Source organism: Podarcis pityusensis (assembly GCF_964106645.2).
Source record: "Podarcis pityusensis genome assembly, chromosome: 2".
NCBI classification, from domain to species: domain Eukaryota; kingdom Metazoa; phylum Chordata; class Lepidosauria; order Squamata; family Lacertidae; genus Podarcis; species Podarcis pityusensis.
This window is the reverse complement of record NC_138029.1, coordinates 123,558,524-123,585,183: the sequence shown is the minus strand read 5'-3', so window position 1 is coordinate 123,585,183 and position 26,660 is coordinate 123,558,524. Positions and strand designations below refer to the sequence as shown.

At 45.7% G+C, this 26,660-nt stretch overlaps 2 protein-coding genes and 1 long non-coding RNA gene across 7 annotated transcripts in view; all 3 read left to right on the top strand.

Annotated features, from left to right (window-relative positions):
- LOC308470283 overlaps window positions 1-26,660 on the top strand; it is an 82,679-nt gene that overhangs the window by 54,795 nt on the left and 1,224 nt on the right. The window lies entirely within an intron of this gene.
- On the top strand, window positions 1,615-8,545 carry LOC308469952 (uncharacterized protein). Its single transcript, XM_080993095.1, has 5 exons — window positions 1,615-1,753; window positions 3,663-3,829; window positions 5,335-5,479; window positions 5,982-6,047; window positions 6,909-8,545. Exons 1-5 carry the CDS (start codon window positions 1,714-1,716, stop codon window positions 7,562-7,564), a joined length of 1,074 nt encoding a protein of 357 aa, XP_080849221.1. The 5' UTR covers window positions 1,615-1,713; the 3' UTR covers window positions 7,565-8,545.
- On the top strand, window positions 10,115-26,230 carry LOC308469356 (zinc finger protein 862-like). Of its 5 annotated transcripts, none has more exons than XM_080991681.1 (8): window positions 10,115-10,249; window positions 11,882-12,070; window positions 12,348-12,474; window positions 14,327-14,404; window positions 15,450-15,530; window positions 17,409-17,836; window positions 20,185-20,343; window positions 23,431-26,230. In XM_080991681.1, the coding sequence occupies exons 2-8, from the start codon at window positions 11,996-11,998 to the stop codon at window positions 25,276-25,278; spliced, it is 2,796 nt and encodes a 931-aa protein (XP_080847807.1). In that variant the 5' UTR covers window positions 10,115-10,249; window positions 11,882-11,995; the 3' UTR covers window positions 25,279-26,230. The 5 variants fall into 5 exon arrangements, with proteins under 5 accessions (XP_080847807.1, XP_080847806.1, XP_080847810.1 ...); XM_080991680.1 differs by lacking the exon at window positions 10,115-10,249 and adding an exon at window positions 10,494-10,632; XM_080991682.1 differs by lacking the exon at window positions 10,115-10,249 and adding an exon at window positions 10,561-10,632 and having other exon boundaries at window positions 11,830-12,070.

Sequence of the window (26,660 nt, the reverse complement as noted above, 5' to 3'; positions counted from 1 at the left end):
CCCACTGACCTCACAGAGTGTTTGCTGTGGGGGAGGAAGGGAAAGGAGAATGTTAGCCGCTTTGAGACTCTTTCGGGTAGTGATAAAGCAGAATATCAAATCCAAACTCTTCTTCCTCTTCTTCTCTTCTGCACTCAAAGATTCTGTGCTGTGGCCCTTCCAACAGGGCTCAGCATCAGGGCATCTGTCTTGCATACAGGAGGCACCAGGCTAATACATATAACCATAGAATTGTAGCGCTGGAAGGTACCCGAGGGTCATCTAGACCAACCCCTGCAAAGCAAGAATCTCGTCTAAAGCACGCATGCCAGGTTGCCATCCAAGCTCTGCTTAGAAACCTCAAAGGAAGGCGAGTGCAGCACCTTGTGAGGGAAGCCCATTTCGCTATCTACAGTGGTGCCTCACAAGACGAAATTAATCCGTTCCGTGAGTCTCTTCGACTAGTGGTTTTTTCGTCTTGCAAAGCAACCCTATTAGCGGATTAGCGCTATTAGCGGTTTAGCGGCTATTAAAGGCTTAGCGGCTATTAAAGGCTTAGCGGATTAGTGGCTAAAAGGCTATTAGCGGCTTAGCGGCTTAGAAAAAGGGGGGGAAGCGGGGGGAAAATCGGAACACTCGCAAGACGTTTTCGTCTTGCAAAGCAAGCCCATAGGGAAAATTGTCTTGCGAAGCAGCTCAAAAACGGAAAACCCTTTCGTCTAGCGGGTTTTCCGTCTTGCAAGGCATTCGTCTTGCGGGGCACCACTGTACCAGCTGCTGTTGTTGTTAAAAATCCGAGGGCTCCCTTGGACAAAAAGTAAAGACACCAAACTGAGTAAATTGGAGCAAATCAGCAGCCTGTAGGCTTGGCCTTTATTGAACTGTTGCAACAGGGTGTTCCCCTCACTTGCAGGAGAGGAAAAGACACAGAAAATGGTGTGCAAGACCTTATAAAAACTTTTGAAATTCCCATCCTCTAGGTCAAGCCCACCCCCAGAAACATCATGCATACATTACAGAAAGGAGGGGTTGAGGGAGGAGTTGTGGTGGTAACCTGAGTGTCCTGTCACCTGGCTGGTTCCCTTCTCCCCCTCCCCATGAGTCATTTTCTGAAGACAAAAGGTAGTCGCACCCTTTTGTCTTCATCTGGGTTTGTTATTTCTAGAATGGCTACCTGTCTGGCACTCAGGTATCAGGATGCCGGGAATTATCCCTCAGGCAGAGGAGCTGCTGAGTAGCTGAGCTCACTTGTCTATATGAATTTCTGAAGTTTCCCCAGTGAGCCAGTACATAGGTACATTTATCAGTGAATTCTTACATTTGGTATTGTGCAGCAGAGGCCCTTTGAATAGACAGGAAGAAACTGCGACGAAGTGTTTTGTGGGGACAAATCACAAAAGTCACAAAAGTGATTGTGCTGGTTTTGGTAATGGGCTGCATGTGCATGATATCTGATGGAGGGGCAACCACCACCCCCCTCCCCAACCTATACATAAATTCCTGCAACAGTGTCAGATCTTCAGTTTGCCAGTGGGGGCGCGCATGCCTAAAACTCCCAAGGCTTGCAAAGTGGGGGCCGGTCCTGCCACTCAAGTCTTCCGATTTGGGGCAAAGGAACCCAGCCCTGCTTCCTAGAGAGGCAGGAAGTATGATTCTAAAAGCGAGGGAGGCGGAGGAAGGAGAGAGAGATTGAGATTGCTGAAGGGGCGGGACGCCATCCCTAACTCGGCCTGGATGGAGAGAAAGGAGCTTGGAGCAGGCAAAGGAGAAAGGGGTGCGCAAGGGGGGAGGGGGGAGGGAGGGTTTGCTTTTGGAGGAGGGTTCAAAGGAGCCCCACCCCCAGCTTCCCTGTTTAGGAACCCCCTGATAGAGCAGCGTGGGAAGAGGCGCATCCGCGCAGCCCCCTTGCAACGCGCGCAGTAAAAGCGCGCCGCGGTTCCCAGCGCAAGATCCACCGCGATCCAGTATCAACGCTGTAGTTCTAGGCTATGGAGAAGGGAGTGGGGGGTTGGGGCGGGGAAGACGCCCTTTCTTGGGGGAGAGGGAGAAACGCGAGGAAAAGAACTCCCTTTCTCCGCCCATTTGGTGTGCAGGCAGTTTGCAGACTTCTTCTGAAATATCTCATGGGCTGTCACATGGAAGAGGGAACCAGCCTGTTTTCGCCTGCACTGGGAGGGTAGGACCAGAACCAATGGCTTCAGGTTACATGAAAGGAGAATCCCACTAAACATTTGGGGGGGGGGGAACTTTCCGACAGTAAGAGCTGTTTGACAGTACAGTGGGTGCTCGGGTTGCGAACATGATCCGTGCGGGAGGCATGTCTGCGCACACGCGGGTTGCGATTCGGCGCTTCTGTGCATGCACAGCGCGATTTAGTGCTTCTGCGCATGTGTGAGTGCCGAAACCCAGAAGTAACCGGTTCTGGTACTGCCGGGTTTGGTTTGGTGCGCAACCCGAAAATGCACAACCTGAAGCACCGGTAACCCCAGGTATGACTATAGAACCTCCTTCCTTGGAGGTTTTTAAGCAGAGGTTGGATGGCCATTTGTCATGCATGCTTTAGCAGAGATTCTTGAATTGCAGCAGGTTGGACTAGATGACCCTTAGGTCCCTTCCAACTCTAAGATTCTATGATTCTCCAGCTGCAAAGTGGTCACCCGACTGCCTTGTTTTCAGCGCAGGGTCTTCCGACCCACCCCATTTGGCTCAGGGGACATAGCCTTGGAGGGGAAGTTATATGGCGAGAGGTGGGGCTGGGATTTGCCGTACTGTTTTTTACAAGGCCGACTCAGAATCCAAAACCCAGTCACTTGCTCATTCATTGAATTCATTTCCTACCTTTTTCTCCAAGGAACTGAAGGTGATGTAAGTGGTTCTCCTTCCCAGTGCAGGTGACAGGCTATTTTGCGCCCTGGGCAATGCTAACTATCAAAGCAGTTTACCTATGGGACCACCTCTCCTAGTATGCCCTGCAGAGGACCGTAAGGTCCACAAATGACAACATTTTGGAGGTCGCAAGGTGGTTAGATTGGTCTCAACTAGGACCAGGGCCTTTTCAGTACTGGCCCCGACTTGGTGGAACGCACTGACACAAGAGACTAGGACCCTGCGGGAGTTGACATCTTTCCGCAGGGCCTGCAAGACAGAGCTGTTCCGCCTGGCCTTTGGTTTGGACTCAGTCTGACCCTCACGTTTCCCTCCCCTTATGGTTTTGATCTATGGGCTACTTTTAAAATGAGGCTGCATTTTAAATTGCATTTTAACCTGTATTTTAAATTTGTTCCCCCCCCCCCTATGTTTTTACTGTAATTTTACTGGTGTTAGCCACCCTGAGCCCGGCTCCCGTCGGGTAGGGCGGGGTATAAATAAAATTTATTATTATTATCAGTTATAATACAACAAACAAACATATAAACAAACAAATGAAAAGAAACCACCAGCTGAGTACTGATGGAACTCGTCATTCACAGATCATACGTTGATCAGCGTTTCCCAGACTTTGGTCTCCAGCTGGGACTACAATTCCCATCATCCCTAACCACTGGTCTTCCTAGCTAGGGATGGTGGGAGTTGTAGTCCAAAAAAAACAGCTGGAGACCCAAGTTTGGGAAACACTGACGTAGAGGGGGGAAACAAAAGTATGAAGGATGGAATCCTCCTCACTCCCTGTCTCTCCTTTGCAGGCATTTGCAAGCTACACCCTATTTTAAAGGACATCTTTGCAGCAGCTCCAGGTGTCCCAGGAGTGGTCCAGTTTAGGCCTCTTCTTTCATCTCCTCCTGGCAGCACAATGGCTTCTGAGACACCGTCTGTAGAAGGAGCAGAAAGAACTGCCAGGCAACCATCGCAGGTAAGGAAAGGATTGTTTTGGGAGAGGCAAGTGTGGATTGAGTCTCTGTGGGCTGAGTGGGGAGCGGCTCTGAAAGAATATGTCTTTTTAAAATAATAATAAAAAAATCTTTATTGAAAGTTCATAAAGTACATAATTATATGTGCACTGAACATGTTGAGACATAAACAAAAAGAGAAATAGAACCGGTGCAGAAGGATAAATAAAGGGGGGAGGGGGGGGAACCCAAAACTGCATACTTTGCAAGGTAGGTATTGTACTTCACCAGATCATTTGCAAGAATGGATTCCAAATATCATCGAACTTGTCCATGGCAAGTCTGCATTTATTGTATGCAAGTTGTTTGTATGTTGCGAATTTGTATAAGCCTTCAATCCAGTCGTAGAAGGGAGCCGCATTTTTATTTTTCGAATTCATCAGTACAGTGGTACCTCGAGTTAAGAACTTAATTCGTTCTGGAGGTCCGTTCTTAACCTGAAACTGTTCTTAAACTGAGGTACCACTTTAGCTAATGGGGCCTCCCGCTGCCGCTGTGTCGCCAGAGCACGATTTCTGTTCTCATCCTGAAGCAAAGTTCTTAACCCAAGGTACTATTTCTGGGTTAGAGGAGTCTGTAACCTGAAGCATCTGTAACCTGAAGCATCTGTAACCCGAGGTACCACTGTATCAGTCTTTTTGCTGTGGTAAGGGCATGGAGAGTCCACTCGTATTGTCCTTTTGTAAGGTTCCATGTGCTGGGTATATAATTATATATAATATAATACACGCACACACTATAATAATGCCTTGTTGTCTCCATGGGAGCCAGTGTGGTGTAGTGGTGAAGAACGGTAGACTCGTGATCTGGTGAACCGGGTTCGCTTCCCCGCTCCTCCACATGCAGCTGCTGGGCGACCTTGGGCTAGTCACACTTCTCTGAAGTCTCTCAGCCCCACTCACCTCACAGAGTGTTTGTTGTGGGGGAGGAAGGGAAAGGAGAATGTTAGCCACTATCACTATCCTTCAAGTAGTTATAAAGCGGGATATCACATCCAAACTCCTCCTCCTCCTCCTCCTCCTCCTCCTCCTCCTCCTCTTCCTCCTCTTCTTCTTCTTCTTCTTCTTCTTCCTCCTCCTCCTCCTCCTCCACGTTTGGCCTTATATCAGAACATCCTGCCAGATGGGGCCAAGGGCCCCTCTGGTCCTGCACCCTGTTCTCACAGATGCCACCCAGATTCCCGGGGGAAGCCCTCCAAGTGAGACCTGAGTCCAATAGCCCTCTCCCCTCTTGTGGTTCCCAGCAGGTATAACTGCTTCGAATTTTGGAAGCCGACGATAGCTGTCCTGGCTAGTAGCCACTGATAGCTTTTTCCTCACCGTGAATTTCAAGTCCTCTTTTTGAGCCACCCATCTTGGTGGCCATCACTGAAAGATCTCAAAGGGACAGCATCCAACCACTGTGTTGCCCTTGCCTATCAGGAGAATGGTGCATGGTGAACCTGTTACCGTATTTTTTCTACTTCCAGGGCCTGATGACCTTCCAGGCTCTCTTGACCTTCGAGGAGGTGGCTGTGTTTTTCACGGAGGAGGAATGGGCCCTCCTGAATCCCAGCCAAAGGGCTTTGCACAGGGAAGTCATGGAGGACAATTATGAGACGGTGGCCTCGCTTGGTAAGGACACTTTTCTTTCTTATAACAATAACAATAATTTATTGGCTGGTTTCCAATAATAGGGAACCAGGCGGAGGGCCTTCTCGGTAGTGGCGCCCGCCCTGTGGAACGCCCTCCCACCAGATGTCAAAGAGAAAAATAACTACCAACCTTTTAGAAGACATCTGAAGGCAGCCCTGTTTAGGGAAGCTTTTAATGTTTAATAGGTTATTGTATTTTAGTGTTCTGTTGGAAGCTGCCCAGAGTGGCTGGGGAAACCCAGCCAGATGGGCGGGGTATAAATAATAAATTATTATTATTATTATTATTATTATTATTATTATTCCACAGCATCATTCCAAAGTGATCTTGCTGGGACACAGGACACAGACGTGTTCTATTCACTTCATGCAGGAGTCACAAAATCAAAATAATACCTTTTGTTAGCTTTTAAAAGGCTCGACTTTGAATTGTTGGGTATTATGTGACCAAACCTAAGCCAACTTCTCTGATTCCTTGACAGAGTCAGACCTCAATTCCTGTTGGAAAGGAGAAGATCTGTTGGGAAGAAAAAGAGAGACATCATCAGGTAGGAATTAACTTTGTTTGGGAGCCATCTTCATAATTTACTCACCTGTCTGCTGCTTTGAAAGCAGTTTCTAAACCATTTCAGGGCCCTGGCGACATGTTTTGCATGTATGTAGATGGTCTTAGGTTTAATCCCTGGAATTTTGTGACTGCAACTAAAGTCATTGGAATCACAGAGCAGGTAGTGATCTTCCCAGTTTGGCCTCTTTCCCAGCTTTCCTAGACTTCTGTTCTCCTCCTTATTCTTGTAGAAATGTATATACCACTGTTGTTACAAAGGAGAAGATATCATGCACATCTAATTTTAATGACATCATGTGCTATATGGACCAGAAAGGAATAAGAGTTTGTGTGGGATTCTGGAATGTTCAAAAGGTGACCTTGATTTCAGCAGTTCAGTCAGAGGGGGCAATCACAGAGATGCAAAAAATCTGAGAAACACCTAATTGGGCTCAGTCTGTGATTGTTTCTGCCTTGAAATTAAATGTGATTCTTCTTAAAAGCAAGGTGCAATAAAATAAAAACATTGTTTTACAAATACTAATAGTATTAAAACAAATTGAAGGCAGCAATGGGCTATTATCAATAAACTTATTATTCCAGGGCATTACAAAGAATACCCATATTTCAGTGTCTTACCAGGTTGAATTATGTGTACCCGTCTATAATAAGCTAATATAATCATTGTTATTATTGACCAGATCTTATCAAACTATTCATATACAATAGGAGATGTACTTTTCCCCTAGTTCTTGGGAATAATTTTTCCGTTTTGGTGATTTAAATAAAAGCATTACATTTTTACAGGATGAAAAAGAATAGAGATAAAGCATGCTTTCCCCTTTCCTTCCACACTCTGCAGATGATGTACAAAACAACAAGCTACGTAGGGAACCACATATGGAGTCGTCGGAAGCAGCCAAGCCTGAGATGCTTGGAAATCACAAGGGACCCAGAATGCCTGAAAGAAGAACATACACTGTGATGAAATCATTTACCTGTCTGGAGTGTGGAAAGAGCTTCAGTCTGAGCTGTAACCTTATTACACATCAGAAAACCCACGCAAAGGAGAAACCGTTTAAATGCAGGGAGTGTGGAAAGTGCTTTAATAGGAGAAGCAGCCTTTGCAGACATTTGAGAACCCACACAGGAGAGAAACCATTTGAATGCATGGAGTGCGGAATGAAATTTAGAGCAAACAGTAACCTTACTGAACATCAAACGATCCACACAGGGGAGAAACGGTATCAGTGCATGGAATGTGGAATGAGATTTAGAGTGAGCAGTAATCTTACTACACATCAGAGGACGCACACTGGGGAGAAGCCGTTTAAATGCATGGAGTGTGGAAAGAGCTTTACACAGAGCAGTAAACTTACTGTACACCAAAGAAAACACTCAGGGGAGAAGCCATTTAAATGCGTGGAGTGCGGAAAGAGCTTTACACAGAGCGGTAGCCTTAGTAAACATCAAAGAACCCACACACGGGAGAAAACATTTGAATGCATGGAGTGTTGAGCGCACCTGAGTCTTGAGTAGTCACCGTACTCGTCATAAAAGAACTCGCAGAGGGGAGAAACCATTTCAATGCAGGGAGTGTGGAAAGAGGCTTAGAGTGAGCAGTAAGCTTATGTCACATCGAAGTACACCCACACAGGGGTGAAGCCATATAAATGCAGAGAGTGCAGAAAGACCTTTGGCAGAGTAGTCACCTCATTCATCATCAGAGAATCTACACCGGGGAGAAACCATTTAAATGCATGGAATGTGGAATCTGTTGGAGTAGTCAGCTTACTTATCAGAGAATCTACATGGACGGGCCTCTGGGGAAAGCTGTAGCACTGGAGAAAATCTCTGATTAAGACCTTGAGGGATTCACTGCCTGTTGTGGTACACAGTCCTGAGATTCCTATGGAATTCTGTTATTCCAAGTAAAAGCAACAAGACGTTGGTTTGAAGAAATCCTGCTTATGGCTGCTTTGCATAGGCACACACCCAACACTCATTAAAGCCTCTTTAACAGCCTAGTCCCCTACACAACCCAGGAATCCTCCATAATCTATAACCGTGGTTCTCAAGCTCCTGTCTTCAAGGGCTGTCCTCAGTGACTGAGAAACTGCTGAGCCTATTTCTGGACCACTTAAGGATTGTTCTGAAGTTTAGCAATCATAAGGTACTGTTCTAGATGCTGTACAGTGGGACCTCGGGTTAAGAACTTAATTCGTTCTGGAGGTCCGTTCTTAACCTGAAACTGTTCTTAACCTGAGGTACCATTTTAGCTAATGGGGCCTGCCGCCACGCCGCCGCTGCGCGATTTCTGTTCTCATCCTGAAGCAAAGTTCTTAACCCGAGGTACTATTTCTGGGTTAGCAGAGTCTGTAACCTGAAGTGACTGTAACCTGAAGCATCTGTAACCCAAGGTACCACTGTATAAGGAATTCAAATTTCCAACCAACAAAATTCAGTGACAAATAAAGCAATAAAGGTCCTCTTAAAAAATCAGTGTCGAGAATATGAAAAATATAATCAAAACACAATAGAAGTCTTTAATGCGATAGTTCCGCCGCACATTCTGTGGTCCACAATCCTCAGTTTGGGAACCCCTGATCTATTCCTAGTCTTCACCTCAACTTACTATTGGACCCCATATTTCAGCACAGGAGCTTATAAGATTTGGAAGGCTGGAAACAAGTTTCCAAGGATGAACTTTTTGAATGAACTTGGACTAGTTCATTCTTGATAAGGATGAACTGGAACTAGTTCTTGTTCCTTTTTTAAATGGGCTTTCCAAGCACTGGTCCCATAAATCCCACAGAAGCAGCTTCCCTTAGCATAGTGGCTTGGAACAGGGAGGGGAAGTTCTGCTAGATATCAAGGCCTGCCCCTCTCCTCCCTTTTTTCTGGATTTCCTGCTCAAGATCCGTATGTCCTCTTTTTCCTTGTTTATTGTGTGTGCCTTTTTTTTAATGCTGTGTGCTTTCATACTACCTTAAGCTGGGGATAAGTAGGATGCTATCGAAGCACCTCAGTCTGTCCCCATTTGCCTTTAAAGAGGGAAGCTCCAAGTCAGAATTCAATGGAAGTTGAACTGTGTACAAGGGGTGGACCCTTTTATGTTCACCTACTGGGCAAAACATTGGGTCCTGATCCACAGGCTGCCTGCTTCATCAGATCCTTTCCACTTGGTGACATGACCTTATTTTCAATGATTTGGTTCACATTCCATCTCGTTTCTTACCATTTTGGGAGACCTAGTTCCCCATTCTTGCAGATTGCAGGGTGGCATTTTTATGTGTTAGTTGTAGCTTGCCTCTGGGGTTTTTTTTGGGGGGGTAGGTGGGGGGCAGCCACATGTTATGTAAAACAAGGCGTACCATGTTACATAAGGGAGAGCCATTGCTCATCAATGGAAAAGAAAGCAGTAGTTTTCTTTGGCTTGAACCTCTGTAGGGGGAAAACCCAATAGCTTTGCCACGGTGAATTCTAGGGCTGGGCCACAGTGGGGCAAAATGTCAAGGGGGTACAAAAATGGCTGCTTGGGATGTGACAAGACGGGCTTCCTCCTGAAGTGGTATTTCCTGATTCGGAACTTTGGTAGCAAGTGAAATATAAGTGGATGCCTGGGGGAATTGAAGGAATGAGCCTGCAAGCTGGCAAAGCTTGCCACAAGTCAACAATATGATGCAGCAAAAGAAGAAAGAAAGAAAAGAAAGAAAAAAAGAAGCTAATATTCTTGGCTGTACTCTCAGAAGTATAGTGTCCAGATCAAGGGAAGCGATAGTACTGCTCTTCTGCTTGGTCATGCCTGAAGTTCTGTGTCCAGTTCTGGGCACCAGGGTTTAAGGATATTGGCAAGCTGCGACATACACTGAGAAGGTTTTTCAAGATCATGAAGGTTCTGGAAATCTTTAAAGAGAAGAAGGGTGAGGAGAAATCTTGCAGCTCCTTTCATTTAGTCCTCCAACTGGGCAAATGAAGCGAGCTCTGGTTCCTAGAGGGGCAGGAAGTTAAAATCGGGTTCCTAGAGAGGCAGGAAGTTAAAATCTGGTTCCTAGAGAGGCAGGAAGTTAAAATCGGACACGACTAAACAACAACAAATACATGAGAAAAGCAAATTCTATTTTACACAAATGAAAACGCAAGTCTTCTTCAGGCCTGTGCTCAGCTAACTCAGCTAAAATATGGTGGGCTGTCATAAAACAGGTACATGTGATCGCTCCTTTGCTATGCAAGATAAAAGTAGAGTTGGAAGGGACCTCCAAGGGTCATCTAGCCCAACCCCCTGCAATGCGGGGCATATTATGACACTTTTCCTGCTTGGGAGACTGCTGGCTACCGCTTTTTGGTTTATGTTTTTCCCTCCTACGTGTTGTTTAAAAAACCTCCCTAAGAGCGTGTTAAAAGCTCGCCTTTCTTTGTGCATGAATGCGCGCACGCACCTTAAGTCCTGCGAAGGGTTAATGCACAGAGCTCTGCTTCCTAGAGGGGCAGGAAGTTGGCCTCGGAAGGAAGGGGCGGGGCTTCACCCTTATTGCTTCCTCCGGGTTCCGGACGGCGGAAGGGAGCTGCTGGATCGGGCGCTACAGGTGAGAAGAGGTGTCAGGTAGGATGGAGGGAGGGAAGGGGCGGATTTGGAGCCGGGGGCGGGGGAGCTGGAAGGAAGAGAAGGGACCCCACCCCACTTCCTTCCCATTCCTCCTCGGATCCTTCCTAAGGGGGTCTAGCCCAGTTGGGAAGTCAGAAATCGCTCCCAATTTGGAGGATGCTCTGAGTTGGGCAGGGACGGAACTCTTTTCGGAGCCAGGAGCGGAGACGAGGTTGGAGGAGGACCGAGATGGCCAGGCTGACCTTAGATAGTGCAGTCTTTCCCCCCAAAACTTGGGTCTCCAGCTGTTTCTGGACTACAACTCCCAACATCCCTAGCTAGTAGGACCGGTGGCCAGGGATGATGGGAATTGTAGTCCAGAAACAGCTGGAGACCCAGGCTTGGGAATCACTCATCTACATATGCATGATCTGTGAATGACAGTAGTAGTAGTGTATGATCTGTGAATGACAAGTACTACCAGCAGTAGTAGTAGTAAATATAACATTTAAATATTTATTTAATATAAATATTTAAATAAAATTTAAATATTTAGAGAGAGAGAGAGAGAAAACAGCTCCTATCTGTGGGCTGTTAGGCTGCTGAATGAAAAGATAACAACAGGGCAACTGACTTTAGGGTTTGGTGGGTGTGCGTCAGTAAACGAGGGGAATTAAGACTAAGAGAGCTGAGTGGGGGGGTGCTTGTGTAATCTCACTGTATACAAGTTGTACAAGTGACAATAAAGTATTTCATATATATGATCTGTGGATGACTGTAGTAGTAGTATATGATCTGTGAATGACAAGTCCTACCAGTAGTAGTAGTAATAATAATAATAATAATAATAATAATAATAATTTATTATTTATACGCTGCCCATCTGGCTGGGTTTCCTCAGCCACTCTGGGCGGCTCCCAACAGAATATTAAAAACACAATAAAACATGAAAAACTTCCCTAAACAGGGCTGCCTTCTATAAGATGTCTTCTATAAGTCAGGTGGTTGTTTATTTCCTTGACATCTGATGGGAGGGCATTCCACAAGGTGGGCACCACCACCAAGAAGGCCCTCTGCCTGGTTCCCTGTAACTTCACTTCTCGCAGTGAGGGAACCGCCAGAAGGCCCCCGGCACTGGACCTCAGTGAGCTCAGTTGTCTGTTTTCATTTGCTTGTGTGTTTGTTTACTGTATTATAGCAGAGGCTGGAGATGGCTGACGTCCCTCCGATCTCCTGTTTCTCCCCTGCAGGCACTGGGGTGACCCCGCTTGACGGCTGCAACATGCTTTAAAGTGCATCGGGGGAGCAGCTGTGACTGCCGCGGGGGTGGCCCCGTTCATCCTTCACGCCCTGAAGGCAGGGCTATGGCCTCAGGTTCACAGCCGGGTCTGTCTCTTCCTTGGGGTGAAGTTGAAAGAGCTTCCTGGCAGCCACCTCAGGTAAGGGGAGGAGAATCCAAGAGAGTGATGCGAGTTTCCTGGGTGCCTCTCTGTGTGTGGAGATGCAAAGGAGACTGAAAAAATATGCCTCTTTTTTCCTTTCCCTTCCCTTCCTTCCTTCCTTCCCTCCCTTCCCTTTCCCTTTCCTTTTTTTTACTTTTGGCCCAGCAAAAGTGGCCGTGATGAGAACTGATAGATAAATGAAAGCACACATGCATCTATCACGACTCCTTACACGCTTGGGAAATGGTGGAATGAATTCTACTCCTTTGTCCAGGGCCTGGTGACCTTTGAGGACGTAACTGTGTTTTTTGAGGCAGAGGAATGGGCTCTTCTGGATCCGCGCCAAAAAGCTTTGCATAGGGAAGTCATGGAAGAGAATTACGAGACTGTGGCCTCTCTAGGTAAGGCTGCTTAGTTTTTCATTCAATAATAGATGTCTGAGGAATGAATTTAGTAGCCCCGCTCCATACGTCCTTGTAATTGAGCCTTTTCTGATGTTATTGAGCAGTTAAACACAATTGCACTTTCTATTCCATTTGCTGCTTCAAAGGTTGGAGCCCGTATACTGCTCCGGATTTAGTGAATGCATGTCCACTAGTAAAGGTAAAGGGACCCCTGACCATTAGGTCCAGTCATGGCCAACTCTGGGGTTGCAGCACTCATCTCGCTTTATTGGCCGAGGGAGCCGGCATACATCTTCCAAGTCATGTGGCCAGCATGACTAAGCCGCTTCTGGCGAACCAGACCAGCACACGGAAACGCCGTTTACCTTCCTTCTGGAGCTGTACCTATTTATCTACTTGCACTTTGACATGCTTTTGAACTGCTAGGTGGGCAGGAGCAGGGACTGAGCAACGGGAACTCACCCCGTCGCGGAGATTCGAACCGCCAACCTTCTGATCAGCAAGTCCTAGGCTCTGTGGTTTAACCCACAGCGCCACCCACGTCCCACATGTCCCCTAACTTCCTGTTAAAATCCTGCAGTTTTTTATTCTGCAAATGTTCTGGGCTTTTTGCTTACTCTCACTTTTGTTGTGCTGTAGGTGTAAAAGCATCTAAGCAAATGGACCCACTTCATTAACTAGCAGGGAGTTTGAGCTTTTGGGCCACTCCGGCAGACTTCTGTGGATGCCACATGACAAATTTCTTCATTTTCCACACGGAATCCAACATCCCTGTGGTTTTTCTCCTGCGAATCAGCAAGCACAGCATGAGCACAACAACTTAAACACTCAGCAATTGTTTTAGCAGTTTTTAATTTGTGTGGGTTTCATTTGTTTTCATTGGGGGTGGGGAGATGTGGCTGGGATACTAATAATAATTTTATTATTTGTACCCCGACCTTGACTGGGCTGCTTCCAGCATATACAGAAACATAAGAAAACATTAAAAACTTCCCAATACAGGGTGGCCTTCAGATATTTTCTAAAAGTTGTATAGTTCTTTATCTCAGCATCTGATGGGGGGGGGGTGTTCCACACTGTGGGTGTGACTACCAAAACGACCCTCTGCCTGGTTCCCTGTAACCTCACTTCTTGCAGTGAGGGAACTGCCAGAAGGCCCTCAGTGCTCCATCTCAGTGTCTGGGCTGAATGATGGGGGTAGAGATGCTCCTTCAGGGATATAGGGGCGCAAAGGTACAATGCTGACCCTTAGAGCATACTCCTGTTCGTTCCTTTGCAAGCACAGCTCATGTTCACTGTATTTTTAAAATGTGGAAACAGCTAAAACAGCTGTGGAACTTCTCCAACTTTTTCTTGGAAATGGAAGCATGTTTCAGCAAAGACATCCTTTTTTGAACCTGGGGAGAGCAGTGGTTCAGGGTAGGGGGAGGGATGATGTGGGAGGCAGGGCAAGCTGGGAAAGGGGCATATGGCACAGACAGTGACTGTATGGTGTGCCAGCAAAACATGGGGTGTTTCGATTGTCTTGTCAGCCCGCCCTCAGGTCTGTGGCTCCTGTTGCTGAATACCAGGTCGGTTCTGAATATGACCTCCTTCATCCCTGATCTGATTGTGGATGAGGAGGCCGATCTGGTCTACATCACGGAGACCTGAGTGGGTGAGCACGGTGTCCACTTGTTGCGGCATCCGGGCAGACATGAGGGTTGGGTAGGGGTAGTTGCTGTGGCCTATAGAAATTCCATCTCACTCTCCAGGCTCTCTGTCTGGTTGGCTGGCTTTGGAATAGCTGGATATTTTGTGGTGAGTAAGTAGAATCGGACGTAATTGGTCCTGTGTGTTTCCTTCAAAGTATCAGACCTCAATTCCTGTTGGGAAGAAGGAGAAGATCCACTTATCCGGCATCCTAGAGAAGAGGAGATATCAATCGGTAAGTGCTTAGCTGTCTAGAGCCAGTGTGGTGTAGTGGTTAAGAGCGGTAGACTCGTAATCTGGGGAACCGGGTTCGTGTCTCCGCTCCTCCACATGCAGCTGCTGGGTGACCTTGGGCTAGTCACACTTCTCTGAAGACTCAGCCTCACTCACCTCACAGAGTGTTTGTTTTGGGGGAGGAAGGGAAAGGAGAATGCTAGCTGCTTTGAGACTCCTTTGGGTAGTGATAAAGCGGGATATCAAATCCAAACTCCTCCACTTCTTCTTCTTCTTCTTCTTCTTCTTCTTCTTCTTCTTCTGGGGCTCCTTTTGGTCTCTGTATTGAAAGACTTTTGTTCAGTGACTTTCAAAGAAGGTTAAGTAAATTCAGGGAAAGTAAAGCTGTCCATGGCTTTTAGCCAAGACAGCTATACAGTGGTACCTCGGGATACATACGTTTCAGGTTACATACACTTCAGGTTACAGACTCTGCTAACCCAGAAATAGTGCTTCAGGTTAAGAACTTTGCTTCAGGATGAGAACAGAAACCGTGCTCCGGCGGCGCGGCAGCAGCGGGAGGCCCCATTAGCTAAAGTGGAGCTTCAGGTTAAGAACAGTTTCAGGTTAAGAACGGACCTCAGGAACGAATTAAGTTCTTAATCTAAGGTACCACTGTATATCAGACATCTCTGAATTTTATGTCCTAGTGGGATCCCCATAAGGATCAAGTTGGCCTATGTGGGGATATGGGACAAGACAAGCCTTTTGGCTTCATCCAGCAAAGTTCCACTTATACAGAGAAAAGATGGCCTCCTGGTTGAGGTTTCGCTTCCACCTTCCCTCGCATTAAAACAGCTGCTTTGGCTTCTAGAATGCCGCTCAGCTGAGCTAAATGGGCAGTGAGTGGCGGCTCCCAAGCACCAGTTTGATTCCTCTGGGTCCACACAACCATGTTCTGACTGATCTTCTTGGTTTTGGGAAGGGGAACATAGCAGTTAGCAAACTTGGAACGGCTCCGTCTTTTGTACTCAGAAGTAACTAGCCTGTTTCTGTTTCTATGGCAGACGTTCTGAAACCAGACCTCGTCTCTATGCCCGGAGAAAACCCAACAGGACAGGCCTCCGAGGAAGGGAAGAAATTGGCAGGTACTGATATTAACAATTTCAATGAAAGAGATTATAATGAGAACAAAACTATGGTGCAATATCTATGCTATTTAGGCTAAAATCAAAGTTTGCCAGTGAAATACACCCCATCTCTCTGTGTTAAATAAAGCTGTGCACCAGATCCAGCCCAAACGCTGATCCTGAATGAAATTGCATCAATTCAGGGAAATCTGGGCTTGAACCAGATTGGCTGGAGACAGACAGAGATTGTCCTGAATCACTTTGGCCCACCTGAGAGATCTGGTACTGATAAATGGCAAGACAGTTAGGTGACAGGACACAGTAGATGCAACAGAGAATGAAAGACATGAAGTCTTAGTAGAAAATAAATCCTCTTAATTCTCTCGGAATTCCTTTGCAGTAAACATATGTCTTCTTCTTCTTTGGCAATCACTTGTAGCCGAGTAAGATTGTCTTCCATAAACACAAGTTTTAACAGTGAGTCCATAAGTGACCGTGGAGGCCAGTTCTGGATCTACATGTCCTTCCACATGTGGGGACATAGGTTTCCAGGCAGGAATTGATCATGGTGAGGGTTTGCCAAATGTGCCTTCCTCTTAGCACCTTTCTCCCTTTCGTCCTGAGTTTGTTGCTTCTTCAAAGTCCATGAGACCTTTGGCAAAGGCTGTTCTCCAACTGGGGTGCTGGCAGGCCAGTGTTTCCCAGTTGTCAGTGTTTATCCTACTTTTTTTTATATTTGCCCTGAGAGAGTCGTTAAAACACTTTTGTTGACCACCAGCATTACACTTTCCATTTTTAAGTTTGAAATAGAGTAGTTGCTTTGGAAGACGATAATCAGGCATCCACACAACATGACCAGTTCAACAAAGTTGATGTTGAAGAATCATCACTTCGACACTGGTAATCTTTGCTTCTTCCAGTACACTGGCATTAGTTCGCCTGTCTTCCCAAGTGATGTGTAAAAATGTTTGGAGACATTGTTGATGGAATCTTTTGAAGAGTTGGAGATGACGCTTATAAGTGGTCCATGTTTCACAAGCTTACTGGCAAACAACGGCAGATCTCTCCACATGTGCAAACAAATCCTTCTGCAGAAGCAGTTCCCATTAGGTCACAAACAGCTTTAGAGAGCAGTACTGGTTGGGAGAAGCTTCTTCTCTGCTCAAGGAAGGTGCGCTGCTTCTACCCATCAATTGATAGGTAGCTGTGAGTGTAACTTGCTCTAGCAGAGGAAGAATCAGAAGTTTGCTTTAAGCTCACAGTATCACCCTTACCTGCCCCACACATGTTCTCATGTATGATGTCAGGTGCAGGGTGACTGGGGAAGAGGTCCTTAAACTGATCTGCTGGACCAAAAGGGGCCAAGTTTGGTCTGTGGGCTGGAGGTTCCCCACCCCTGTCTTGCACTATAGGGTGTTCAGAAGTTAGGTAAAGGTAAAGGGACCCCTGACCATTAGGTCCAGTCGTGGCCAACTCGGGTTCCGGCACTCATCTGGCTTTATTGGCCGAGGGAGGCGGCGTACAGCTTCCGGGTCATATGGCCAGCATGGCTAAGCCGCTTCTGGCGAACCAGAGCAGCGCACGGAAATGCCATTTACCTTCCCGCCGGAGTGGTACCTATTTATCTACTTGCACTTTGACGTGCTTTCAAACTGCTAGGTTGGCAGGAGCAGGGACCGTGCAACGGGAGCTCACCCCATCGCGGGGATTCGAACCGCCGATCTTCTGATCGACAAGTCCTAGGCTCTGTGGTTTAACCCACAGCGCCACCCGCATCCCTTGGTTCAGAAGTTAACCACATTTAAATTTGGCATATAGTGGGGAAATGGTCTGTGATTAGATCCTTTGTTTTTCTCTTGAGATTCAAACATGCTTCTCCTCTCTCCCCACCATCAGATGATGTGCAGAATAATGGGAATTCTAGGGAGCGATGGTCGCCAGAGATCATCAAGAGCGAAGTGACAGAAGAGATGACAGAAGAGACGCAGAACAATGGGAGTTACAGGCAGCAATGGATTTTGCCATCGGGGATTGTCAAAACTGAAGGCGCAGAAGAGATGCAAAATAATGAGAATTATAAGCAGCAATGGATTTTGCCATCGGGGATTGTCAAAACTGAAGCAACGGAAGAGATGACGGAAGAGATGCGGCAGAATGGGAATTATTGGGAGCAATGGACTTTGTCATCCGAGATCGTCAAGAGCGAAGCAATAGAAGAGATGACTGAGAATCTGATGGGAATAGAATGGCAAGAACAAAATAATTCCAAGTGTGGGAAGTTGAAAGCGTTTGATGCTCAGAATCCTAACATCCAACCGACTCCAGTATGTGTGATAGTGTTTACATATAAATTAGAATTACAGTGGTGCCCCCAAGACAAATGCCTCGCAAGATGGAAAACTCGCTAGACGAAAGAGTTTTCTGTTTTGGAGGTGCTTCGCAAAACGGATCTCCTATGGGCTTGCTTCGCAAGACGAAAATGTCTTGTGAGTTCCTGCGGGGTTTTTTCCCTCCCCCCCTTTTTCTAAGCCACTAAGCCGCTTATCCGCTAAGACGATAAGCCGCTAAAAGCCGCTAATAGCGCTAATCCGCTAATCCGTCAATGGGCTTGCTTCACAAGACGAAAAAACCGCTAGACGAAGAGAATCACAGAACGGATTCTTTTCGTCTTGCGAGGCACCACTGTAAAAAGGAATTGCAAAATGCAGAGGGGAGGAACCTTGAATGCAGGGAGTGTGGAAAGAGCTTCAGACAGAATAACCACCTTAATTAATCATCAAAGAACCCACACCAGAGAGAAGCCGTTTAAATGCACTGAGTGTGGAATGAGCTTCAGCCTTTGCACACACTCTGCATATAAAGGGAGTAGAAATAAATGGAGGGACCAGAGTATTTTCGCATTGAATGAGTTTACGACTTCTATTGTTTGGAAGGTGAATCAATCAGCGTAGAGAAAAACGTAAGCAGTGAGTTTTGATGGAAACAGTCTCAATGTATGCAAGATGACCGATGGCCATTCATAGCTGCCATAATTGATGACAATGCAAACTTTAATAGCTGTATTGGAATGAAAAAACGTTCCCACAATTCAAGCTAGATAGCAAGTGACCTCCTCTGTGAGTTCTTATCAGGGTCAGACCCAGGCATTCTGCACCTGGGCCAGCCAGTCGGAATAGGACTTCGGACAGGTAGTGTAGCAAGATAGGGAAATGTCTGGAGAGATCAGGTGGAACATGGGCATTGCACACTTTCTAGTAATTGTCTGCAGCCTAATTTGGACGGAAGGCAAGCTTAGGGGAGACGAACATGATTTTATTTTTTTTAAATTTTATTTATATCCCGTCCTCCCCAGCCGAAGCCAGGCTCAGGGCGGCTAACAACAATCAATAATCAAACAATCAAATAATCCAACATTCTAAAAACATTTCATTATAAAAATTAATTAAAATCAAATTAATGGCAACCATTGAGCAAAATTCTGTGCAGGTTGCCAGAGGAGGGAGTCAGGCTGGGCCCTGACCAAAGGCCTGGTGGAACAACTCTGTCTTGCAGGCCCTGCGGAAAGATGTCAGGTCCCGCAGGGCCCTAGTCTCTTGTGACGGAGCATTCCACCAGATTGGAGCCGCAGCCGAAAAAGCCCTGGCTCTAGTTGAGGCCAGCCTAACCTCTCTGTGGCCTGGGACCTTCAGGATGTTTTTATTTGCAGACCGTAGGTTCCTCTGTGGGACATACCAGGAGAGGCGGTCCCGTAGGTACGTGGGTCCTAGGCCGTATAGGGCTTTAAAGGTTAAAACCAGCACCTTAAACCTGATCCTGTACTCCACCGGGAGCCAGTGCAGCTGGTATAGCACCGGGTGAATGTGATCTCGCAGCGAGGACCCCGTAAGGAGTCTCGCCGCGGCATTCTGCACCCGCTGGAGTTTCTGGGTCAGTCTCAAGGGCAGCCCCACGTAGAGCGAGTTACAATAATCCAGTCTGGAGGTGACCGTCGCGTGGATCACAGTGGCTAGGTCAGGGCGAGAGAGATAAGGGGCCAACTGCTTAGCTTGGCGGAGATGAAAAAATGCCGCCTTTGTTATAGCTGTAATCTGCGCCTCCATAGAGAGGGAGGTATCGAAGATCTTATTGAATGAAGTCTTATTGAGAAGTTTGGGGCACTTAAGTTTGTGAATGAATGGGTTCTGCAGTGATTTGAGGAGAGCAGGTTTAAGGTGTGAAGGCATGCAAAGGTATGGGAGATACCATAAAACCTAGCTGACCTTGCAGGCGGGAAAGCAAATACTGTATTGGCTTTTCGCTTTTGCAAGCTCATTTTTGGGTGAAGACCAGGGTGGATTTTATTTAAATCAAATTGAATCAATTTAAATCACTAGTCAGTAAAATTTCATTTAAATCGTTTTTTTACAGACTGTCTCCTTGCTGATATCATCTTAATATTGACAACCAGAGGAAGGTTTCATTTTTGGAATAATAAATTTTCATAGTTTTTTTACAGTTATATCAAAAATTAGTGATTTGGTTATACTATTAGAAATACATAGATAATTATGAAATAATGATGAGGTTTAATAAGTTAACTGTTTATATTTGGGCAATGCCAGATTTGTTAGGAAAATCCAGCAATAAGGGGAAAGAGTCTAGCTGCTCTAATACTTGTATTATTAAATCTCAGAGGAAAAAAGTGAGGCCATCAACTTTTTCGAAGTGGAAGCTAGAAAATCCGTGGCTGGAAATGTTTGCTGATGTTATGATCTGCCTCATCTGCAAAGAATTTGCACGGGCCGAGGATACGAGTTTCGTGAAAGGCTGCGCAACATTCAAGATTGAAACGGTGAGTTTATATTTATATTCTGCAGATACAATTTGCCAAATTTGTTAAATGTGACAGTTGTTTGGTTTTTTTTAGTTAAATGGTCTGGGGAAACCAGCCATTAACAGCGACAGATTTTAATAGGGCATCATGAGAAACAGCTGCCAATTTTCCCTTGTTATTATTAGGCTGCAAGTTACTTTTGCAGCTGAAACAAGACACAGATATAAACATCTCCTAGCTTTCATATATCTTGTTTTGCTGCTCTGAGTAGGGTTGCCACTGCTGCAACAAAAATGATGGAAACCTATAAAGAATTCTAGCCCGTGGTGGGTGCTACATCTGCACAGCTCCTCTGTTTTGTTGTTGTTTGTTTTTTCCTGTGTGACATCATCTTTGCCAGACTCCGTGCCTTCAGGCAAACAGCCTCCTGCTTATTCGATGCACACCTCGGAAATGATCTCTTTCAGCTTTTGCCTTCTGGAAGAAGGTACAGGGTTATAAAGACTAGGACTAGCCGCCTGAGAAAGAGTTTCTATCCAAATGTGATTTTGGTTTTAAACGCAGTGTAAGGAGTCTCTATGGGAGTATATTGTTTTAAAAATGGGGTATCAGAGTTTTTAGGAGGCTAACCAGGTTGGGATGGCTGGGATAGCAGGCCTGTTGGGTTTTGAATGTCTGATGTAGATTTTTCAATTTCGTTGTTCTGTATGGGACAATGACAATAGAGATTATCATATCGTATAGTATGAAACACAACAGATGAATGGCATTGTGTGTTTTTGTTCATTAGTTCTTTGTCCTTATAATCATGTCTGTTCTGGTTTTTAAAACGGCAAAACGTTCCAGTCTGCAATTAAATAATGCCCTAAATTATTCCTTGAGCTCAGAGCTGGCAGAGGAGGAACTGGCTATCATGCCACCACCGGGCTCCCGTAGACCCCAAGGCTGGTTGCCTGAATCCTGCAGAATCACAAATGCTGTAGATCAAGCCTTGCTTGCTGTTGGAATCGAGTGCTTGTACTACCATTCCTTCCACTACCATGAGCAGAAATAGGCTGCAGAAAGGCAATATTTCCCCCCCAGATATATTTTATTAAATTTCCAGAAATATCACATATGCAGTCCAATACATAATAGATTTTTCTTTTGTTTCGTCGACTTCCCATCCCGTTTTCCGTGGTGTACAGTGGTGCCCCGCAAGACGAATGCCTCGCAAGACGAAAAACTCGCTAGGCGAAAGGGTTTTGCGTTTTTTGAGTCGTTCCGCAAGACGAATTTCCCTATGGGCTTGCTTCGCAAGACGAAACGTCTTGCGAGTTCTTGCGAGTTTGTTTCCTTTTTCTTAAAGCCGCTAAGCCGCTAATAGCCGTGCTTTGCAAGACGAAAAAACCACAAGACGAAGAGACTCGCGGAACGGATTAATTTCGTCTTGTGAGGCACCACTGTATTTATTTCTCCCCTTGCTGATCTTTGTCTTCTTTCTCCTATACTAAGGATGCAGGTGGCACTGTGGTCTAAACCACTGAGCCCCTTGGGCTTGCCCATCGGAAGGTCGGCTGTTCGAATCCCTGTGACAGGGTGAGCTCCCATTGCTCTGTCCCAGCTTCTGTCAACCTAGCAGTTCGAAAACATGCCAGTGCAAGCAGATAAATAGATACCGCTGTGGCAGGAAGGTAAACAGCATTTCCATGCGCTCTGGTTTCCGTCACAGTGTTCCACTGTGCCAGAAACGGTTTAGTCATGCTGGCCACATGACCCAGAAATCTGTCTGTGGACAAACGCTGGCTCCCTCGGCCTGAAAGATGAGTGCCACACCTCATAGTCACCTTTGACTGGACTACCACTACCAATAATAATTTATTTATTTATTTATACCCCGCCCATCTGGCTGGGTTTCCCCAACCACTCTGGGCGGTTCCCAACAGAATATTAAAAACACGATAAAACATTAAACATTAAAAACTTCCCTAAACAGATGTCTTCTAAAAGTCAGATATTTGTTTATTACTTAACTGCCCAGGGGTCCTTTACCTTTACCTTTTACCTACAATAATCTCTTATTCCTTCTGTTGCTCATAGTTCAAATATTATACTATAATATTCCTTTAAATAGTCCAAAAAAGGCTTCCAATCTTCCATAAAACAACCATCCTTAAGCTGTCTTATTTTAGCTGTTAACTTTGCCAGTTCAGCATAGTCCATCAGTTTGCTTTTCCATTCTTCTTTGGTGGGAATTTCTTCCTCTCATTTTTGTGCAGAAAATATCCCGGCTGCTGTCATTCCATACATAAATAAATGCTCTTCAGCACTGATTCTGGATTGTTTTATTCGATGTTTTAATGTGCTGCAAACTGCTTTGATTTTTTTTAATATATGAAAGCGGAATAATAATAATAATAATAATAATAATAATAATGTGATGCAGCAGCAAAAAAAGCTAATGCTCTTGTAGGCTGCATCAATAGAAGTCTAGTGTCCAGATCAAGGGAAGTAATAGTACGACTATTGTGCCTTATTTATTAATTTTATTTATTGAATTTATGTATCTCCCTATACCTGGTGGTCTCAGACAACTCTTGGAATACTGCGCCCAGTTCTGGGTGCTACAATTTAAGAAGGATGTTGACAAGCTGGAACGTGTGCAGAAGAGGTTCAACTGGGATGATTAAGGGTCTGGATACCAAGCCTTATGAGGAACAGTTGAAGGAGCTGGGTATGTTTAGCCTGGAAAAGTGGGGACTGAAAGGAGATATGATAGTCATCTTCAAATATCTGAAGGGCTGTCCCATGGAGGAGGGAGCATGCTTGTTTTCTCCTGCTCTGGAGGGCAGGACTCGAATCAACGTCTTCAAGTTGCAAGAAATGAGATCCCAACTAAACATTTACAGTAAGAGCTGTTCAGTTGTGGAACAAACTTCCACAAGATGTGGTAGACTCTACTTCCTTGGAGGTTTTTAAGCAGAGGTTGAATGGCCATCTGCCATGGAAGTTTTAGTTGAGATTCCTGCATCGCAGGGGGTTGGACTAGATGACCGCTGGGTCCCTTCCAACTCTTAAGATTCTGTGATTCTATAATAACAAATTTTATTTTTGTTACCTTTTCAGATAAAAAAACACGGTGCATCTGCTACTCACCAAAAAGCTTGCCGTGCTCAATTAGCCAGGTTGAATCCAATGTCCGCACCCCTGTCAGTCCCGACGGTGCAGGAATTAAGAACGATGGACAGCAATTTGCACAGTAACTTGGAGAAGCTGTTCAATACGGCATACTTCATCGTCAAGGAGAACTATTCGTTTGACGACTTCCCGGCGTTATGTGCACTGCAGAAGAAAAACGGCTTGATAGTGGGCGAGACGTACAGGAACGACAAAGCGGCCAAGCAGTTTGCTCATTACATTGCGGAAAGCCTTCGGCTGGAGCTCAAGTACAAACTGAGCAAAGCAAATTTCTTTGGGATTTTGGCCGACGGCTCGACGGATAGGTCGAACGCGGCTTCCGAGATTGTTTACTTTTATTATATAAATGAAGCGGAAGTGAAATGTAGTTACGGAGCCCTTAAGGAATGTCCTAGTGAGGATGCAGGGGAAGTGAAGTCGACCATCGAGTCGGTTCTCGACGGATACATACCCGATTGGAAAAGCAAGCTGACGGCCATAAGTTTCAACGGGGCTAGCGTTGATACGGGCAACGCGTCTGGGGTTGCGAAATTGTTCCAGGACAGCTGTCCAGGTCTGGTGGCTGTGCACTGCGTCGCTCACCAACTGGAGCTTGCGATAGGGGATGCCTTAAAGTCCGTCAAATTCGCCGGGCTTGCCGAAGACGTCGTGAAGGGTATATACACGTTTTACCACAGTAGTCCTAAAAGGGCAAAGGAGTTGAAAGAGATCGGCGAAGTCCTGAACGAGAAAGTGCTTCGCCACATGGGTATCACCGGAATCAGGTGGCTGCAGTCGAAGAACTCTGCCGTGAAAGCCCTGGCCAACAATCTGCCCATAGTTGTGGTGCACTTGCAGCAGATTGTGAGTGGCTCCAGCACAAAGCCAGATAGGAAGGTGGAGGCCAAGCTGAAGGGGTACTTGAAGCGTTTGAAGTCAGAGCGGTTTGTCAGGTTTTTGTTTTTCATGGACGACGTTACGCACACACTTACGAGGCTATCCGAGGTGTTTCGGAGGAAGTGTGTGTCCGTCAGCGATGTGAAAACCAGCTTGACGGCAACGAAAGAGAGGTTGCAGAGGATGGTGAAAGACAGCGGGCCTCAGCTGCAAAAGTTTGAAAGTGCCGCGCAGCTGGAAGGCGGCGTGTTAGTGTACAAAGACGTGGAAATTGTTAGTAGCGCAAGCGAAGTAGGCTGCTTTGAGGAAGATCGGCGGGTCTTGCTGAGTTCAATCGTGGAAGCGATCGACAAATGGTTTGACCGCATCGGAAACGACAGAGTTCTGCGAAACGTGGAGATATTTGACCCGTGCAACATACCCAAACCGGTCGGTGGAAGGGACATGTCCGCAAGTAGCCACGGAGAAAAAGAACTGAGTGAACTGTTGCAAGCCTTGCCCAGCAACGTGAGAGTCGACAAGGAAGCCATCTTGGAGGAGTATCAAGAGTTCAAAGTGTGGGCTGGCAACAAGACAAGCATCACGTGTGAAGAAGCTTGGCAGCGCCTTCAAGCAGAGTCAACGGCTTGTGCTTCGTATATTAATATATGCAAAGTTTTGAACTTCTTACGAGTCCTCCCGCTTAGCACTGCCGAATGCGAGAGGGGGGTTAGCCAACTAAACCTGGTTAAAACGGACAGTCGGAAACGTCTGCTTGCGACGACCATTGATGATTTACTGATGATCAAGATGAATGGTCCGGACCTAGAGGTTTTCAATGCTGCAAATGCAGTTAATTTGTGGTGGAACGATGTTGCCAGGGGCCGCATTAGAAGACCCCACTTTAAAAACAAAGACTAGGGTGTTTTAAAAACCGAAGTATAGTCCCAATATTTTTATTGTATAAACAAAATGAAACAGGTAAGTGTGATTTATTCATTCACCTTTTGTAGCAAGCTTTGCAGTTTTTTTAGTCCTTGTCACAGAACTCATAACAAATTTATAGTAATCTTGGCAAATAAAGTAGTCTTACAGATTACTGTAATGATAGTGCCACCTTCTTATAATTGGTTTATGGCTTTAGCATAATTCAGGGCTGAATCTAGGTTTTTTGTCACCTGGGTCAAAGACCCAGTTTGGCCGCCCGCCTGTTTGCATACATACACATACAAACAAACAAACAAACACACACACACACACAAACACATCAACACATTTATTCTTAAAGGGCATAAAAAGTAGGCAGTATATCATTTGAATACAAAGAAATCCTAAGAAGCATTATGACTGTATGGCCAAAGGGGCAATGAGCATCCCTTTCAGTAAAAGCAAATTGCTTGTCAAAAGTAGAACTTCCATGTGCAGCAATTGTCTATCTGAGGTCAGGTTTTGAATTGGATTTACCGTAATTGGTCACAGGATCATTAAAAGTCTGCAGTTCCATAAGATCAGCCAAGACCCTCTGGTTTCCTTTTAAAATACTTCCCCCCCCCCCTCTGAGGCTTTTTGCCACCCACCCTTCTTATTGGTTCTGTGCAAACCCTTTCAAGGAGTTTTGACGTGTGAATTTACTCCTGAGTAAGCTTCAACAAGATTCCTTTCAATTATTATTTTTTTGATTGCTCATTTTAGGAAATGATGGTTTTGTGGTCGTTTTAGGTTCCATGTAAGGGGAAAAAAATGCTTTTTGCTAGTCTAAAGTAGAAAGTGCCCTTCCGTTACAATCCTAATGCAACCAGACAAGAGCTTGCCAGGGAACTGCCTCTGGCAGGAAAAATGCTTACACACCCCTTACTTTCCTGTGTGTAGATCATGCATACAGTGGTGCCTCGCAAGACGAAATTAATTCGTTCCGCGAGTTTTGTCGTCTTACGATTTTTTTTGTCTTGCAAAGCACGGTGTCGGGAAAGTTTTGGAAAAGCTTCAAAAATCGCCAAAGTCTTTAAAAACCTCAAAAAAGGCTACCACACCGCGTTCTATGAGTTGCTCCTCGAAGTCAAGTCGCAACTGTATTAACGGTGTTAAGAAAAAGGAAACAAACTTGCAAGACGTTTCCGTCTTGCGAAGCAAGCCCATAGGGAAAATCATCTTGCGAAGCAGCTCAAAAAACCCTTTCGTCTAGCGAGTTTTTTGTCTTGCGAGGCATTCGTCTTGCGAGGTACCACTGTAGTCTGTAAAACGACTCAACCTTCGCTGTTTAAACACATTCAAAGTTCTGAAGGAGTCATAGAATTGTAGAATTG

What these genes read in the sequence shown, in the direction of transcription:
- LOC308469952 (XM_080993095.1), top strand. Translation starts at nt 1,714, where the DNA reads ATGGAGAGAAAGGAGCTTGGAGCAGGCAAAGGAGAAAGGG. An exon ending in CTGCCAGGCAACCATCGCAG is followed by an intron (nt 3,830 to 5,334) that starts GTAAGGAAAGGA and finishes TTCTACTTCCAG; the next exon opens with GGCCTGATGACCTTCCAGGC. An exon ending in TGAGACGGTGGCCTCGCTTG is followed by an intron (nt 5,480 to 5,981) that starts GTAAGGACACTT and finishes ATTCCTTGACAG; the next exon opens with AGTCAGACCTCAATTCCTGT.
- LOC308469356 (XM_080991681.1), top strand. Translation starts at nt 11,996, where the DNA reads ATGGCCTCAGGTTCACAGCCGGGTCTGTCTCTTCCTTGGGGTGAAGTT. An exon ending in AGAAGAGGAGATATCAATCG is followed by an intron (nt 14,405 to 15,449) that starts GTAAGTGCTTAG and finishes TTTCTATGGCAG; the next exon opens with ACGTTCTGAAACCAGACCTC. An exon ending in GGAAGGGAAGAAATTGGCAG is followed by an intron (nt 15,531 to 17,408) that starts GTACTGATATTA and finishes CCCCACCATCAG; the next exon opens with ATGATGTGCAGAATAATGGG.